Source organism: Lolium perenne, chromosome 3 (genome assembly GCF_019359855.2).
Source record: "Lolium perenne isolate Kyuss_39 chromosome 3, Kyuss_2.0, whole genome shotgun sequence".
Classification (NCBI taxonomy): Eukaryota; Viridiplantae; Streptophyta; class Magnoliopsida; order Poales; family Poaceae; genus Lolium; species Lolium perenne.
Window position 1 is genome coordinate 65,495,913 of NC_067246.2, and position 15,681 is coordinate 65,511,593.

General features: G+C 49.2%; 3 protein-coding genes across 4 annotated transcripts; all 3 read left to right on the plus strand.

Annotated features, from left to right (window-relative positions):
- Positions 1-1,021: 1,021 nt before the first annotated feature.
- LOC127341649 (uncharacterized) lies at positions 1,022-5,795 on the plus strand. 2 transcript variants are annotated; one of them, XM_051367520.1, is made up of 4 exons: positions 1,089-1,479; positions 2,135-2,281; positions 2,724-2,959; positions 3,674-5,795. In XM_051367520.1, exons 1-4 carry the CDS (start codon positions 1,206-1,208, stop codon positions 5,516-5,518), a joined length of 2,502 nt encoding a protein of 833 aa, XP_051223480.1. In that variant the 5' UTR covers positions 1,089-1,205; the 3' UTR covers positions 5,519-5,795. The 2 variants fall into 2 exon arrangements, with proteins under 2 accessions (XP_051223481.1, XP_051223480.1); XM_051367521.1 differs by lacking the exon at positions 2,135-2,281 and having other exon boundaries at positions 1,022-1,479.
- Positions 5,796-5,939: 144 nt separating this feature from the next.
- Positions 5,940-7,561, plus strand: LOC127341650 (probable CCR4-associated factor 1 homolog 11). Its single transcript, XM_051367522.2, has one exon. The coding sequence runs from the start codon at positions 6,282-6,284 to the stop codon at positions 7,254-7,256; it is 975 nt and encodes a 324-aa protein (XP_051223482.1). The 5' UTR covers positions 5,940-6,281; the 3' UTR covers positions 7,257-7,561.
- Positions 7,562-10,721: 3,160 nt separating this feature from the next.
- LOC127339392 (probable CCR4-associated factor 1 homolog 11) lies at positions 10,722-11,609 on the plus strand. Its single transcript, XM_051365253.1, has one exon. The coding sequence runs from the start codon at positions 10,722-10,724 to the stop codon at positions 11,607-11,609; it is 888 nt and encodes a 295-aa protein (XP_051221213.1).
- Positions 11,610-15,681: the final 4,072 nt, after the last annotated feature.

The window sequence follows — 15,681 nt, forward strand, 5'->3', positions numbered from 1 at the left end:
CGGCGGCATGGTTCCGTGCTCCTGCTCGCGACGGGAGAGGAGGAGGTTGGGGCACGGGTGGGAAGCGAGAGGAGGACGAGGGGGCGAATGAACGGGTCGCCAGGGGGTCTGGGGGGTGCGATGGGGCCCGAAACAGTGTTTCGCGGGATGAGGAGAGCCCGGGCGAGGAGGGAAGCTCGATTTGAGCTTCGCTCCTCAGCCTGGCTCTGAGGCGTTTTTCGTATGAGGTCGCCAGTGCTGAGAAGGCCCGACCCGACCTAACAAACACGTTCTCTCTCAAATATCTCGGTTGAGATGGGAAAATCTGTGCTCCCCCGGGCTACCAAACACACCCATAGTATTTTAGTTACCCTTGAGAACCAACCTGAGGTTGGGTGGTTAGGACGGTGGTTGTACCCCTAGCCCACTAGAGTTTAAACCCCAGGTTTGACATATGTGTGTCTCATAAAGGCGGAATATTTATTCAGTGGGAGGCGACATTTCCGTCGACAGCGAGGCGCCTGTGGTGACTTCGTCAATTTCAAGATCCTATCCATCAGCTCAGTCTTCCGGAGGTGCTCATAGGGTAGGGTGTGCGTGTGTGCGTTCATAGGGGTGAGTGTATGCGCGTGTATGTGAGCGCCTGTGTTTGTAGTGTGTTTCTCAAAAAAAAAGTATTTTAGTTACCCTTAAACTTAGGCTTTCTACAACCTGCTAAAATGATCTTTTTTTTTTTTGAGAATTTAGTAAAATGAACTAAAACAGACCAAAATAGGGCTCAGGAGAAATGCTTGAGGCGAGGTTGCCTTATTGCAGCTATAGTGGGGTGATGCATTGGCACCAGCCTAAATTCGGATGAGCTTACACCTCGGACCCACCACCGACCCCACCAGCCACTAAAATTTACGATACACCCTCCCAAACAGAAACAGAACCCGTGCACAGAACACACGTGGAGGGCAAATCCGCCATCTGGCTCACCCGACAACCTTTTATACACACGGTCAGCGGCAAACTCTCCATACCACCCTCGCCAAGACTCGTGCAGCTTCAAAAAACACAGGGGTAAATCCGTAATTACCTACCCAAAACAAATCGCCTTTCTCCGCAGCCGAACCCCACCTGCTCCGCCTCCGAGATGGGCCAGCTCCTAATCCGGTAATCCCCTGCACCACCACCACCACCACCACCGCCATTCCCACCACCTCCACCGGGCGGCGCTCGCGATGGGGCACCTCCTCCTCCTCTCGCCCTCGCCCTCGCCCTCGCCGCCGCTCGCCTGCCGCCATCGCTCCCCCGCCGCCGCCGCCGGCCGCCACCGCGCGCGGAGAGGCGCGCCCATCGTCGCCTCGTCCTCCGACGGCGGGCCGTCTACCCCGTCCCACGCGCCGGGGCACGTGCTCGCGCGCCGGGCCGTGCTCCTCGGCGTCTCGGCGCTCCCGCTCCTCCGCGACACCGCCGCCAAGGCCGCCGCGCCCAGCAGCGGCGGACTCGTGACCGGTCAGTGTCGTGTCGCACTCCGTCTCAGGATTCGTTTGTTCGTGTTGATTCTGTTCTGTATGTGTTCGCCCAATCTGTCTGATATACTACTGTTCGAGGAAAAGGGTTTTATCCCACATTTTCCCTCAACTGACCAACGTTATAAAGATTACTGGCCAATACATGAGATGTTACAGGTCAAGAATATTTCTGCTGAAATTCAAATTTAAACATGAATCTCTGTTGCGTTTTTCTAGAAAATCACCCAGAGCTCAATAGTACTCTGTAAATTATAGCTTAGGTCTACAAAGTTGTTTTTCGAACAGAAATTCTCTACATATTAACATGCTTTTATAAAACGTTGGTCATGACTGCTGATAATTCCTCAAACTAAATCCTACCCTTGATCTGTGCCACGCCGCAAAGGTTCATCTCTAGGTTTTGTAGAAATAGGTTCGTACGTGCAATGCAGCATCGGTCAGTTTGGACATGGCAGAAATCATGCATTTGAGTGTAGTCGGTGTGGCACGGCAGGGCTTAATTCTGACATTATGATTGAACAGCTGTGAAATTAGAGTTATCCAGTCATGCACCCATTACTCACGACTTATCTCAAGTGAATTTCGAGTTTGATTATGGCATATGATTCAGATGTCACTTCTTAATTTCATCGCAGTTTTTGGCATGTCATTACCCCAAGGGTTTATTAGAAGAAAGGGGATCCTTGCCCCCAAGATAGATCAGCAAGCTCAGAATTGCTACAAAACTTTCAAGATTGGACGTAATAAAATCATCTGTAAACCTAACAAGGCCGTACTTGATGGTCAGAACTTCCCCCCTTCATTTTAAATAGGCATACTATAAAGATAGGATTTATGAATATTGTAGAAAATCATACTGGGATCTACTATCATGAGTTCCTTTGTCTTCCTTGTTTGTATAAATATTTTCTAGTGTACCTGCGAACTCATCATCGTCTCACTTGACTGTTTACTATTTGAATCTCCTTTTTATTATTAACTGAAACTAGACCTGAGTATCACTTGTGGCCTTTTACTGAGTGAGATTCCTTTGAATTGCTCTGTCTTTGTGCTGTCCTGGTGCTCCTCATTGGCATCACAATAGACTTACAATCTAGTGCTTGCTCACTCGTACAACTAACTTAGAAATATTTTGTAAACACATCGGATATAGTTCATTTGTTTTTGCATGTATCATGGTTTGGCAAAGTTAGATAATCATTTGATGTTGCTTTCTCATTGTAGAGACGAAGGATGTCTCAAAGGTTGATGAACCACAGCCTGCAGTAACTCAGGCAGAAGCTCCTCTACTTGAAGCCCCTAAACCTGAATCACCCTTACCAGTGGTGCAAGAACAACCTCCAGGAAATCCACTTGCTGGTCTTCTGAATGCAATTGCAGTTGTTGCCTCAGGTGTTCTTGCTGCATTGTATGGTACTTCTCGACAGGAAAAGGAGACCTTGCAATCAGCCATCTCATCTGTAAATCATCTGCCAACCTGTACTTAGTGTCTGCTACTGCTGTTTGTCTGTTATGATATATGCCGATTTGTAATTTAGTATAGCCTTACTGATAATCATGCCTTACTAGTCCTTGCTGAATGCCGTGCATATCTCTCTTTCAGAATTGACACCACCTTCTGTACTCTTTATTGCGATTATATTTGGAAAGTCTTGATTAAGTGATAAATATGGCGCATATCCTACGTACATTGCTTTTCGCGAAAATATCAAAAGATTCAGTTGAGGGGCTAAGTTAATATGGAATATTTGACAATAAGTTCAAGAAAGTTGCTCATGCATTTTTTGAATTTCTTCATTTGCGATCTTACCTTTGTGTTTATCTGTCTTATTATATGGTGGAGATTGGCTAGCCTGTTTGTCCTTGATTAGTGTTTTTTACATGTTAGCCATCTGTTGAGCCTCACTATGTCTTAGCGTATTTTCCACTCATTTGACTATCTTTTGAAGTGCTCTGTGATATTCTGGTAAGTATAGGACTCAGGGATAAACATGCACGCATTAATACTCTTATTTCCCGCCATACTGTGATTTTAATTGGCTCTCTCAAGAGTATAACTCGCATAGGGATGCAACAAGTATTTTAAGTTCTTTAATACCTTGAAGTCTATATTTGTTCAATGGACATATGAAAATGGGATATTTATCTGATATGTCTATAATGCTATTTTTCAGTTGGAGAGCAAGTTGGCTGAAAAAGAGGCAGCAATCTCTTTCACGAGGGACAACTATGAGAAAAGGTTGCTAGAGCAACAGGCAGCACAAAAGAAGCAATCGATAAAGTTCCAGGAGCAGGAAGCTTCTCTCTTAGATCAATTGGCTTCAACAAAAAAGACTGTAACATCGCTAAGCGAAGAATTCAGAAGGAAGAAGACAAGGGCTGAGGAGCTTAAAGATGAAATTCGGCGACTAGAGAGTAGTATTGCACAAGCTGGGAATGCCAAAGATGCGCTTGAAGCCAAACTGGCAGAGAAAGTGGATGAAACTAATGTGTTGCAGGAAAAAATAATTCTTCTCAGACAAGAAACTGACAGTAAGGAAAAACACATCAAGGAACTCAGCTCATTACTTTCTTCGAAGGAAGCAGACTACGAGAATCTTTGCTCTTTCTCTGATCAAACTAAAGAGAGCCTGGATCTTGCAAATGCTAAAATACAGCGTCTGGAGGAAGAGATTCATGCAACGAAAAACGATCTTGCTTCTAAGACATCTTCAATTGATTCACTAAGTGAGAAGCTTCAAATATTGAACTCTGCAAAGAATGAAGCTGAGGAAAAAATAGAAGAGTTAAGGAAAGAGTATGCAGACTTGAAGGCTTCTTCTGAGACAAGAGCAAATCAAGATTCCATGCTACTCTCTGAGAAAGATGTTCTAATCAAGCAGATGGAAGGAAAGCTCTCTGTTGCATTAAGTGACTCCAATAAAGACCATGAAATCATTCTCAAATTGAACCAGGAATTGGATGCCACCAAAGCAATGCTAGAAAATGAAGTCGTTGCAGTGAAAAGTTTAAGAGATTCCCTTCAATCCACTGAAGAGACCCTAAGTGATTCCAGAGCTGAGGTTTCCAAACTTTCAGATGAACTTTCTGAAGCAAATAGAATGAATCAGGACCTGGTATTGCAGATTTCAAACCTCCAAACCGAGTTCAATGAAATGCAAGATGGTCTGAATTCCAAGCTTGGAGAGGTAGAATCAATATCTAGAGCTCTGTCAGATGAGCTGGTATCAGTTAAAGAGATGGTTCAGAAGGGGCAGGAAGAACTTGAAGCTACATCTAAAGAGCTTGCATCTGTCGTGGAAGCTCGTGACAATCTGAAGAAAGAATTGCTGGATGTGTATAAGAAGTTCGAGTCCACGACACAGGAGCTTGTCGATGAAAGGAGAATCGTGACTACCTTGAATAGGGAGCTTGAAGCTTTGGCCAAACAGCTGCAGGTAGATTCCCAAGCACGAAGAGCCCTCGAAGCAGACCTGGACGAGGCAACCAGATCACTTGACGAGATGAACACGAGTGCACTGTCACTGTCTAAGGCGCTAGAGACGACTCATTCTAAGAACGCCACTCTCGAGGCAGAGAAAGAGATGCTATCAAAAGCTCTGGATGAGCAACAGAAAATCACTACCGTGGCTCAGGAAAACAGCGAGGATGCTCAGAATCTTATCACAATACTTCAGACAGAGAAGGAGACCTTTGAAATGAGGTCTAGACACCTTGAAGAGGAGCTGGCGTTAGCGAAGGGTGAGATGCTGCGCCTAAGGAGGCAGATTAGTGCAAGCAAATCCCAGAAAACAAGAATTCTTCCCAGAACAAGCGCACCCACCGAGAGCAGCACTGTTCCTGGGACAAGTTCGCCCACAGAGACCAGCACTGTTTCCAGTACAAGTGTACCTGCAGAGAGTAGCCAGCCCCTGAATGAGCAACCTGTGAATGATCGTGATCAGAAGACCGTCAGGGTTACTGCTGGGACTCCATATACTGTAAAAAGAACTACTAGGAGAAGAAAAGGTGGTGCGTAGACATGATTCTGCTTGAGAGTCCAGTAGAGAAGAACCATCTTCGTTTCCTTTTGTTTAGCCATCAGTTATAAATTCATTTCTGAAACTACTATGCTGTGCAAGGTAGCATTGGTCCGTTTTAGTATTATTTCGTTTGCTTCTTTGTAACTGTTCAAGACATCCTGTTCCTTCCTCGTAATTCCTGTGTCACGTCATTTGAAAAATTTACATGTGTGTACAGATGAATTTTGAACGGCCAACACGATGGAGAATTTCAGTATATGTAGTTACTGTGAAATGTTCATATATGTTATTCACTTATTTTCGTTTGGGTCTTTGCGTTAAGTTGATTGTTGCACTATATTTTTGGTGAATAGCAGGACATGATATGATATGCATGTTGTGCTGCTACATTTATCAATTTCAGCACTCTTGGTTGCGTGGCGCAAATGATTGTTTGACTGCTGAACTGTATCTTCATTCATTTTATGTTCAGGTTGTGTTCATAGATATTTTCTGACATGATTTTACATGCTTGTAGGTTTTGTGCTCAGTTGGTGGTGGCTGGACCAAGAGTCAATCCACCGTCCTGGTCTGGTCTTTTTCGAGTGAAACTGGTCTGCCCTGGCCAGACTTGACAGGCCCGTCCATCCTCATCAACGGTCTGTCACTCACTCCACCGTCCATTCTCATCAGCACACATCTCAAAGCGCCCCCAGCCGTCTTCTCCTTCCGTTCCCCGCACCGTGGGCTGGAACCGACCAACTCCGCTTCCTATAAAGCCATGGCCGTCTTCGCCACAATTCCCCAAATCCAAACCAGTCTCGGCCGCGTCCCGCTCAAACTTCTCAGCGCTCCGCGCTCCAACCTCTCGGCACGCCGCCACCCGGGGCCGGCCGCCATGAAGGACCTGGCGGCGGAGAGCAAGCTGGAGATCCGGCAGGTGTGGGCGCACAACTTGGAGGCCGAGTTCGAGTGGATCCAGCGCGCGCAGGAGCACTACCCCTACGTCTCCATGGACACGGAGTTCCCGGGCGTGATCCACAAGCCCAGCAAGCACCACACGGAGCTCACCCCGTCGGAGTGCTACGACGGCATCAAGGCCAACGTGGACGCGCTCCACCTCATCCAGGTCGGCCTCGCCTTCGCCGCCACCGCGGACTCCCCGCCCGCCGTCGCCTTCGAGATCAACCTCCGGGAGTTCGACCCGCGCGTGCACCCCCACAACCCCACCTCCATCGCCTTCCTCGCCGACAGCGGCATCGACTTCGCCAGGAACCGCGCCGACGGCGTCGACGCGCGCGACTTCGCGTCCCTGCTCATGGGCTCGGGCCTCGTCTGCCCGGGCGACGGCGACGACTCCGACGTCACCTGGGTCACCTTCCACCCCGCCTACGACTTCGGGTACCTCGTGAGGCTGCTCACGGGCCGCCACCTCCCCGACACCCTCCCCGAGTTCCTCCGCCTCGTGCGCGTCTTCTTCGGCGACGAGGTGTACGACGTCAAGCACATCGCAAGCCGGTGCCGGCACCGGCTCCCCGGCTCGCTGGACGGCTTGGCGGACGAGCTCTGCGTGAAGCGCGAGGCCGGGAGGTCGCACCAGGCGGGCTCCGACAGCGCCGTCACCTGGGGCGCCTTCCGCCGCATCCGCGATAAGTACTTCGTCAAGGAGGGCGTGCGGGGATTCGCCGGGGTGCTCCACGGCCTCGAGTTCGATCTCGACCTCTACCTCGCCGCCGCGGGCGACGAGAACAGCTAGGGCGGCGTCATCAGCGCTGCTCCTGCCACCGCCAACGACAACGGCAACGGCAACAGCCGCAAGGTCGCCCCGCTCCCGCTGAGAAGAACCCGACCATAGCTAGCTAGTCGTGCCATTAACCTTGCGTTGATTCGTTCCTAGTGCCTCGTGTTTGTAGTAGTCTGTACAAGTGTATAGCGTCCCTTGATTCCCCGATTTGGGGTGAACAGCAATTGGGGAGAAAACTATTCTTTGGTTGGTTGAAATTCATGCCCTGACCAGCTTCGATTTCAAATCGATTTTTCAGTTCGGTTTATAAATCGATCCCTTTCATTTCAGAATAAAGGAAGGAAATTAGAGATGTAAACGGATCGGACCGAATCATATCGCATTTTGCCTTCACCGCAACCTAATACCATATTATTGGATTTTGCCTTCACCATATCCTAATATCATATTTTTTCTTAACGGATTCGGATCGGATTGGATAATGACCGATCACATTCGAATAAGGATATATGAGACCACATATTTGGAACGGGAATGGAGCGGATTTGGGGCGGAAACAAAATCAACCAGATATGTGCAGACCCGACCCGAAGCTCGGCCCAAAATCCCGGGCTTGGGCCAAGATTTGTTGACTCGATGGCCAGGCTAGGCCTAGGTAGCCCGAAGTCGCCATTTAAGGAAGCGTCCCAGCCCGTGGCCCCACGGCCCGACGGGATTTCAGGGCTTTTGGCTCGGTCGGGCTCGGGCCTAGTTTTCATGCGTCGGGCTTTTCTCGGTCCGGCCTAACCCGACTGATGCCCAAGTATAGGTATATATGTGTAAGGTCGGGGCGATAACACCGACGCATGGTTTAATAGCCAATCATCATAACAAATTTGAACTCCATATTAGATAGAGAGACCAGGTAAGTGAGATATTAGGACTAACTAACTGTCTACTATACATGCTATATTAATTTTGATATTTTGAATAAAAATCGGATTAATAAGATAAAATCCATTGGATAATCCTAAATATTTTTCGGATAGGAATATCCGGGTGCTATTTCATACACCTTATCCTGTATCAAGATTGGAATCGGATATCCTTATCCATCATATTACTTCAAACTGGATATATGGATTCTCTAAAACAAATTTGAAAACAAATACGGTGTGGAATCATATCCTTTTGTATCCTAAAGGAAACAAAGCAGAGTAGATGAGAGGAGAAAACAAAGCAGTGCCTAAAGGAGTAAAATACATTATTAGGCTACTCATAGTGGGGAGTAGCATAAGGTGGTGTCATATATAAGTTGCTAATTCATGTTACTACCTTCATAGTGGAAAGTAACTTAGAGGTGGTATCATGCAAAATCTCAGTTATTAATTTGCAGACTTACTTTGTCTTGTGATGTATGATGTTATGGTAACATAATTAGTTACCACCTCTTTCTTTCTTCCTTCATTTATTGTTATGCCATGTCACTAAAATATCTTTGAGTGTGTGATTAGGGGTGAATTTACCGGGTAGGCGTCGATATGCTCGAGCCTACCCTCTAATTTGAGAATAATTTCATCAAATAATTGTTCTGAGGTCATATATGATGATGAGAGCTTCAAACTTTGGTAGCGAGAATGCGGCAAATAGCTGCTAAATCAAGATATAAGTAGTGCATGTCTTTCCAAACTGGGTCTTGTAGGCGTGATTCATGATCCATATGCTCGGCTAAATGGTGAAACCCATTAATTGTTTGTTGAGAACTATTTGTGAACTCACCCATCTTACATAAGCATACATGTTAAATTGTTGTATATTTTTATTCAAGCCCACCCTCCATTTTCCGTTCCAGATTCTCCAGTGTGTGTGATGTTACTAGCTAAGTTACTCCCACTATGAGCAGTCTTGGATAAGTGCAATTTTTTTACAGTTACTATTTTTTGGTGTAATTTTTTGACAGTTACTAGAGGAGCCCGTCTCCTTCGCGCGAAATCAGTTCAGCAAATCCCCTACTCCTCTCTGCTTTCAAACCCTAGCCGCACATAGGTGCCACTTGAGCTGGATCGTTGGCACAGGATCTCTGCCGCGACCGCCATGTCGACCTCAAGCTCGACGCGCTCTTCGCTGCACCGTTGTGGCCCGTACATTCCCCTCCTCTGGTGCCCAGACTGCGGCCTGGTCATCAAGCGCTTGAATTCGCACATGTGACGCATGATGGATGTGTGTTCTTCAAGTGTGAAAAGAATGCGAGGAGTCGACATGTCTCTGCATATGTGTTTCCTTAGTTTCACAATTTTTCAGGGATTAGGTGGTTCCAACTGAAATTGTTGATGTTGCATGTCAAATGTTCAGCCTTTAAGTTTAGTTAGGTTTACAATGTACAACAAGGATGCAACTTCTTTCACTCGGAGTTGGAGTATTCCACTTATCTGCTGGACAACGATATTATTAGAGGTGATGATGCAGTGGATGCACTAGGCTAGGCAGAGGACATGACCATGGAGTTGAAGGCGTGGGAACAAGCGGCTACAACTCTATGGCCTGAACAATAGATGAGGAGCAAAGATATTGGAGTAATGGAAGATGCGGTCTTACTTTTGAAGATTATATTTGCACTTCTTGTTATATTGTGTGTGTGTGTGTGTTGGTTGCTGCAAAGAAATGAGAAGTCGAGCTGTTGTTTGTAGTTGGATGAGTGATGCAAGGGTGAGTGCACCTAGATGTTTGTGTTTGAGTTGGCAAAGACAATGTGCCTGGAAGTTTGATCTATCTATATACAATGTTGTCATCTATATATCTACGTACCTGGGTATGGCAACATTGTCAACAATCTAGAAGAATTCTATAATCTATCAACATTGAGGGAACTAGAAATAACAGCATAAGAAGGTGCATTTTTTGACACATGATTACAATATAGCAACATTCAGGGCCCCCCTAAGTACTGGCATGGTTTTTGACATATAGTTTCACATACATAGTTGTGCATCATTCTTGGTTGATTGCGTGGTGCAAATGATTCCATTTCCGATCAGGTTGTGTTCATACGGAGTAGATCTTTTTTGTGACATATGATTTTACCTGCTTATTAGTACGTTTTGTGCTCAGTCGGTGTTGGCGGGACCAAGAGTCAATCCACCGTCCTGCTCTGGTCAGAAGACTTGACACGCCACGGCTGGAACAGCTCATCATTGGTACAGCGCGCACGCCCTCAACGGTCTGTTGTCACTCACTCCACCGTCCATTCTCCTCAACACACATCTCAAAGCACCCCCAGCCCTCTTCTCCCTTCTCCCGCACCCGGGCTGTAACCGACCAAAGTCGGCTCCTACAAAGCCAATAAATGAGCCATGGGCGGGCGTCTTCGCCACAATCCCCAAACCAAAAGCAGTCTCCGCCGAGTCCACCTCGGCATTCCCAGCGCTGCCGAGCCAAGCTCTCAGCCCGCCGCCGTCGCCACCGCCATAAGCGTGCACCCGGAGGCCGGAGCCGGGCGCCATGGAGGGCGGGTTGGCGAACCCGGCGGCGGAGGTCCGGCAGGTGTGGGCCTCCAACTTGGAGGAGGAGTTCGAACGGATCCGCTCCGCCAAGGAGCTGTACCCCTACGTCTCCATGGACACGGAGTTCCCCGGCGAGATCCACACCCCCAGCAACAAGCAGTACTGGGAGCTCTCCCCGTCGGAGCGCTACGAGGGCATCAAGGCCAACGTGAACGCGCTCCACCTCATCCAGGTCGGCCTCGCCTTCGCCACCGCGGACTCCCGGCCCTCCCTCGCCTTCGAGATCAACCTCCGGGAGTTCGACCCGCTCGTGCACCCCCACAACCCCAAGTCCATCGCCTTGCTCGCCGACAGCGGCATCGACTTCGACAGGAACCGCGCCGAGGGCGTGGATGCGTCCAGGTTCGCGATCCTGCTCCACGAATCGGGCCTCCTCGGTAACTCCGGCATTACCTGGGTCACCTTCGACCCCGCCTCCGACTTCGGCTACCTGGTGAAGCTCCTCACGGCCCGCGACCTCCCCGACACCCTCTCCGACTTCCTCCGCAACGTGGGCCACTTCTTCGGCAACGAGGTCTACGACGTCAAGCACATGATACGAGGGCTGCGCTTCCTCCCCGGCAAGCTGGAGGACATGGCGCGCTCTATCGGCGTGAAGCGCGAGGCCGGGAGTTCACACCAGGCGGGGTCCGACAGCATCCTCGCCTGGAACGCGTTCCGCAAACTCCGGGACTTGCACTTCTCCCAGACGGGCGTGCGGCAATTCGTCGGGGTGCTCAACGTCCTCGGGCCGATCCCGAGCGGGTGCGGCATCAACAGCGCTGCTGCTGCCACCGGCGACGGCAGCGGCAGCAGCAGCAACAAGCCACCTGTCGGCGGCAACTAGCCAGCTGTCGTCGGCAACGGCAAGAGCCGCAAGGTCGGCCCGCTCCCGCTGACATGAACAGGCTAGTCGTGCCGTCAACCTTTGTTTGTAGAGTCGGCTCCTGCCATTAACATTGCGTTGATTCGTTCCTAGCGCCTCGTGTTTGTAGTAGTCTGTAAAAGTGTATAGCGTCCCTTGATTCCCTGATTTGGGGTGAACAGCAATGGGGAAGAAACCTATTCTTTGGTTGGTTAAAATTCATTCATGCCATGATCCGCTGCGGTTTTAAATCGAATTTTTCTGTTTGGTTCATAAATCCATTTCTTACAGTGAACAGAGGAAGAAAACAGAGCAGAGGATAAATCAGAGTAGCGGCTGAAGATTACACATGAAATTCAATTTCGAACCGACGATTGAAAGGGTTCCGAGGCCATCCCAACGGGCCAACGGACACGAAAACAGCCTAAATCCGTATGCGCTGGAAGGGGAGCCCAAAAGGCTCAAACCCGCAAAAAAAAAAAACTTAGATATATGTTATATATTTTTGGGGCCATAAAGACCCTAGTTTTAGACGTAAAAAAGGAAAAGAAAAAAAAATGGATAATGCGTGGCCGCCAAGGTCGATGAAGACTTGCGCGGCAGCCACACAACAGCCGCGGGAGGAGGAGGAGGAGGCAGTTCTCCGGCACCGCCTGCTGCGGCGCCTGGTTGGCCGCCTCGAGGCCAATCCATCGGGCGCGCTCCACATCGGGGAGTCCAAAGCGTACACCGGATCTCGTAGCAGATTCGACAGGAGGTGGACTCGGCGGCAGAGGATCTTCTGGCAGCATGCGTGGCCGCGCAAGGGGATGGCCGGAGCCGGCACCCGTGCCTGGTTTAGGTTCCAGCCGTGCGGGAGGTGCACATCCGGACATGGAAGTCGCGCACCGATCTCGCTGTAAGGTGCGCCATCGACACGTCGATGTACACGCGCCGCTTGGAGCGCGACAGCCTGTGCATGGGCACGCGAGAGATCTGGTGGCCATTGCCGTTGGCATGCGAGCCACCGGACCCGGCGCTTCGTGGTCATTGAGGCCTGGCCGGTAACCAGTTGCTTCCCTTCGACATGGCCTTGATGTCTATGGCTAGAGTTTGTGGAGGAGGGTGCCTGGGGTGGTTAGGAAGCTTCAGTAGTGGCGATGACTGGTGAGTGGAGAGCTTCTGCGGTCTTCATTTAAGACTAGCTGACGCATGCGGGTTCGTGTGGGCCCACGTCTCCTCTCTTCCCTCGGCCGCTAACGGGTGGGTCCGAGCTTTTCCGGGAGAACCTGGACGCGTGCGTTGTTGGTGGCTAACACAAACCTAGCGAATTTGGGCTGGATATGCGGCTCTAACAGACAAGATTCGGGTACCGTTAGTATGCGCTCTGGATTCTCTGACTTGCAAGAGCAAGGTAGTCTAAGTGGAACTTCAACACTGTCATCTATTTCATGTGTGTCTAATTAGGTCGTCGCGGACAAAATCCCGGCAAACCCGAGTGCCTAAAATTTTGGTTGTTCGCTTTTTCTGTTCGTGGGAGCCCGCAGCCGAAGCCAGGGCTGGTTTTGTCTCAACGCGGATGCCGTCCGCGTTCTCATTTTTCCATCCCTGGCCTACCCATCAGTGGGTGAACTCCGTGTTTTCATTAATTAACCTATAACCTAATAAATATTATATTTTTTGCAAACTATATATTTCTAGGCTATGATAGAACTCAACGCCGCTCGCGTCCTTGTTTGTCCTACCAATCAGTGGGTGAACTCCGTGTTTTCTATATCTATACCTAGTAGTAGTAGTAGTAGTAGTAATAATAATAATAATAATAATAATAATAATAATAATAATAATAATAATAATAATAATAATAATATTGTGGTTGTCGATGTGAGAACATCTCCAACGGGGCGACGCAAAGGACATGGAGCAACCGTTTGCGACTGCGCGGTCGGAAAATGTGTCTGGAACTAGACCCAGCGGCTTGACGCATAGTAATCGGGATGTCCGCGGAGACGCAAACGTGACCTAAATATGCGTCGAGTTTGCGTCGTCGCGGACGTTGAGCGGTCACTCGGTCTCACGTAGGGCCCGCGCGGCAGTGACTCGTGCCTGATCTAAACCGGACGCCGAGAAGCGGTGACTCGTGCCCGACCGCGACACCAAAGATGCGACCGGTCCCGGAGGAGAACATGCCGGTGCCCCGCACCCTATTTGAGGAAATGACACCATCTGCCCCAACACCAAAGACGCGACCGGTCCCTGAGGAGAACATGCCGGTACATTCCCTCTCATTGTCTCGGTTTGCCCTGTGTCATTTGTCTGATGTCCGACGATTCATAGGCCTATTGGACGGGGCACAATGAGGGCGATATTGCAGCCATGATCCTCGGCGGCGGCTTCATCAGCGAAGGCGGCATCGGGACAAGGGCGTAGGATCATGGCCCAGAGACGCAGGATCACTAGGCACACACGCTGGATGGGGCGGACATTGATCGGACCCAGAGAGGTTCAAGACAACACATAAGAAGGGCTTCTATATGATTCAATGTTGGGAAAAGCTGAAGGACGTGTCGAAGTGGAGGATTGGCTATACGGCCTACCATGAAGCTGTCAAGAATGGGACAGCCACGTTGGTCGTCGACGGTGAAGACGACGATCATGGGCAGAAAGCCCGTCCACCTTGTCCCAGGGCCATAAGGCTAGCAAGGCCGATCTTGCCCGGGAAGCATTTGCCCTTGCGTTGAGCCAGACCTTGGAGAAGATCATGGCTGACTCTCAAGACGCCCTGGCCAAAAGGGACGAGAAGAGACGCCTGAAAAAATAGGGCTCTACTGCCATCTGCATCAACCTCACCAAAGAGGCCATTGAGGTCCAAAGGATGGACGTCGAGGCCAAAAAGGTAGACGCTGAGGCCAAAATGGTTGACGCCAAGGCCAGAAGGATGGACGCCGAGACCAAGATCCGGGCAGTGGACACAAGGATCATGCTGGTTTGCTTGAGCAACATGAACGACGACACCATGGCTTGATTTCCGAAGAAGCGCGCCGAAATCCACGCGCGAGACGGCTGATATGCGCCATTGTCAAGCATCATGACCTTGTTTTGGACTATATTTGCTGTTCTGACTACGTTGTATCACTTTTGGACTCCTTTTGTGATGTAACATGTGCACAATATGAGACCTCAATTTGGGCCAATATAATGACCATTTTTTCGTGCAATTTGATTTTTTGTGCTGTTTTCGGACATTTCAAAAAAATAGCCCATGGACAAATGGCATCGGGCCGCTGGGACACCCGACGAAAATAGACGCACGACCATTTTCATATCCGCGCGCCGATGCAAACAAACGCAGACGGTCAATTTAGACGTCCATTTGTCGTCGACATGCTAGAGATGCCCTGAGGAGAGAGGTGCAGAAGAATGAGCACTGGAGCATATATACAATGGTTGTGGGGAAAACTCCTAGTTAAACCGCGTGGCATATGAGCCGGCCGCATCGATGAAAAAATCCTAGACGTACGGACTGACTGGGTTAAGGAAATCTTACGGGCCAACGTGGGCTGTGTTGGTTGGTTAAAATTTGATGCGCTGCTGAAAACACGGGGCTGACTTTGGATTTGCACTGCGTCTGATAGGTCCGGGGAGCGTATTCACACATGGATATAAGGTATAGGTATCAATCACCGATAATCCTAGAGACCTAGACGTACGGACGAGTTGCCTTACAAAAACTTCTGCGGGCTGACGTGGATGAATTTGTAGGCTATCCCCGCAGAAGAAAATACAATCCTAGGCTGCAGATATATATTCTTAGGCAAGACCGACAAGAGTTGTTACTCTTTTTCTGGATTGTAGAAAGGGATGCAACTCACAATGTATTGATTGAGTGCATATGACGTTACATATATAGGCCATGTCCTTGACTATACAAGGAAGGAGGCGGGCCCAATAATCAATACAAAGATATGTATCGCTATACATAACTACAGAAGATACACATCCGGATATACAAGGATATGTATCTCAACACCCCCCCGCAGTCGAAGCGTCGCCTGGTCGAACGCATAGACTGGAC

What these genes read in the sequence shown, in the direction of transcription:
- LOC127341649 (XM_051367520.1), top strand. Translation starts at nt 1,206, where the DNA reads ATGGGGCACCTCCTCCTCCTCTCGCCCTCGCCCTCGCCCTCGCCGCCG. An exon ending in CAGCGGCGGACTCGTGACCG is followed by an intron (nt 1,480 to 2,134) that starts GTCAGTGTCGTG and finishes ATTTCATCGCAG; the next exon opens with TTTTTGGCATGTCATTACCC. An exon ending in TAACAAGGCCGTACTTGATG is followed by an intron (nt 2,282 to 2,723) that starts GTCAGAACTTCC and finishes TTCTCATTGTAG; the next exon opens with AGACGAAGGATGTCTCAAAG.
- LOC127339392 (XM_051365253.1), top strand. Translation starts at nt 10,722, where the DNA reads ATGGAGGGCGGGTTGGCGAACCCGGCGGCGGAGGTCCGGCAGGTGTGG.
- LOC127341650 (XM_051367522.2), top strand. Translation starts at nt 6,282, where the DNA reads ATGGCCGTCTTCGCCACAATTCCCCAAATCCAAACCAGTCTCGGCCGC.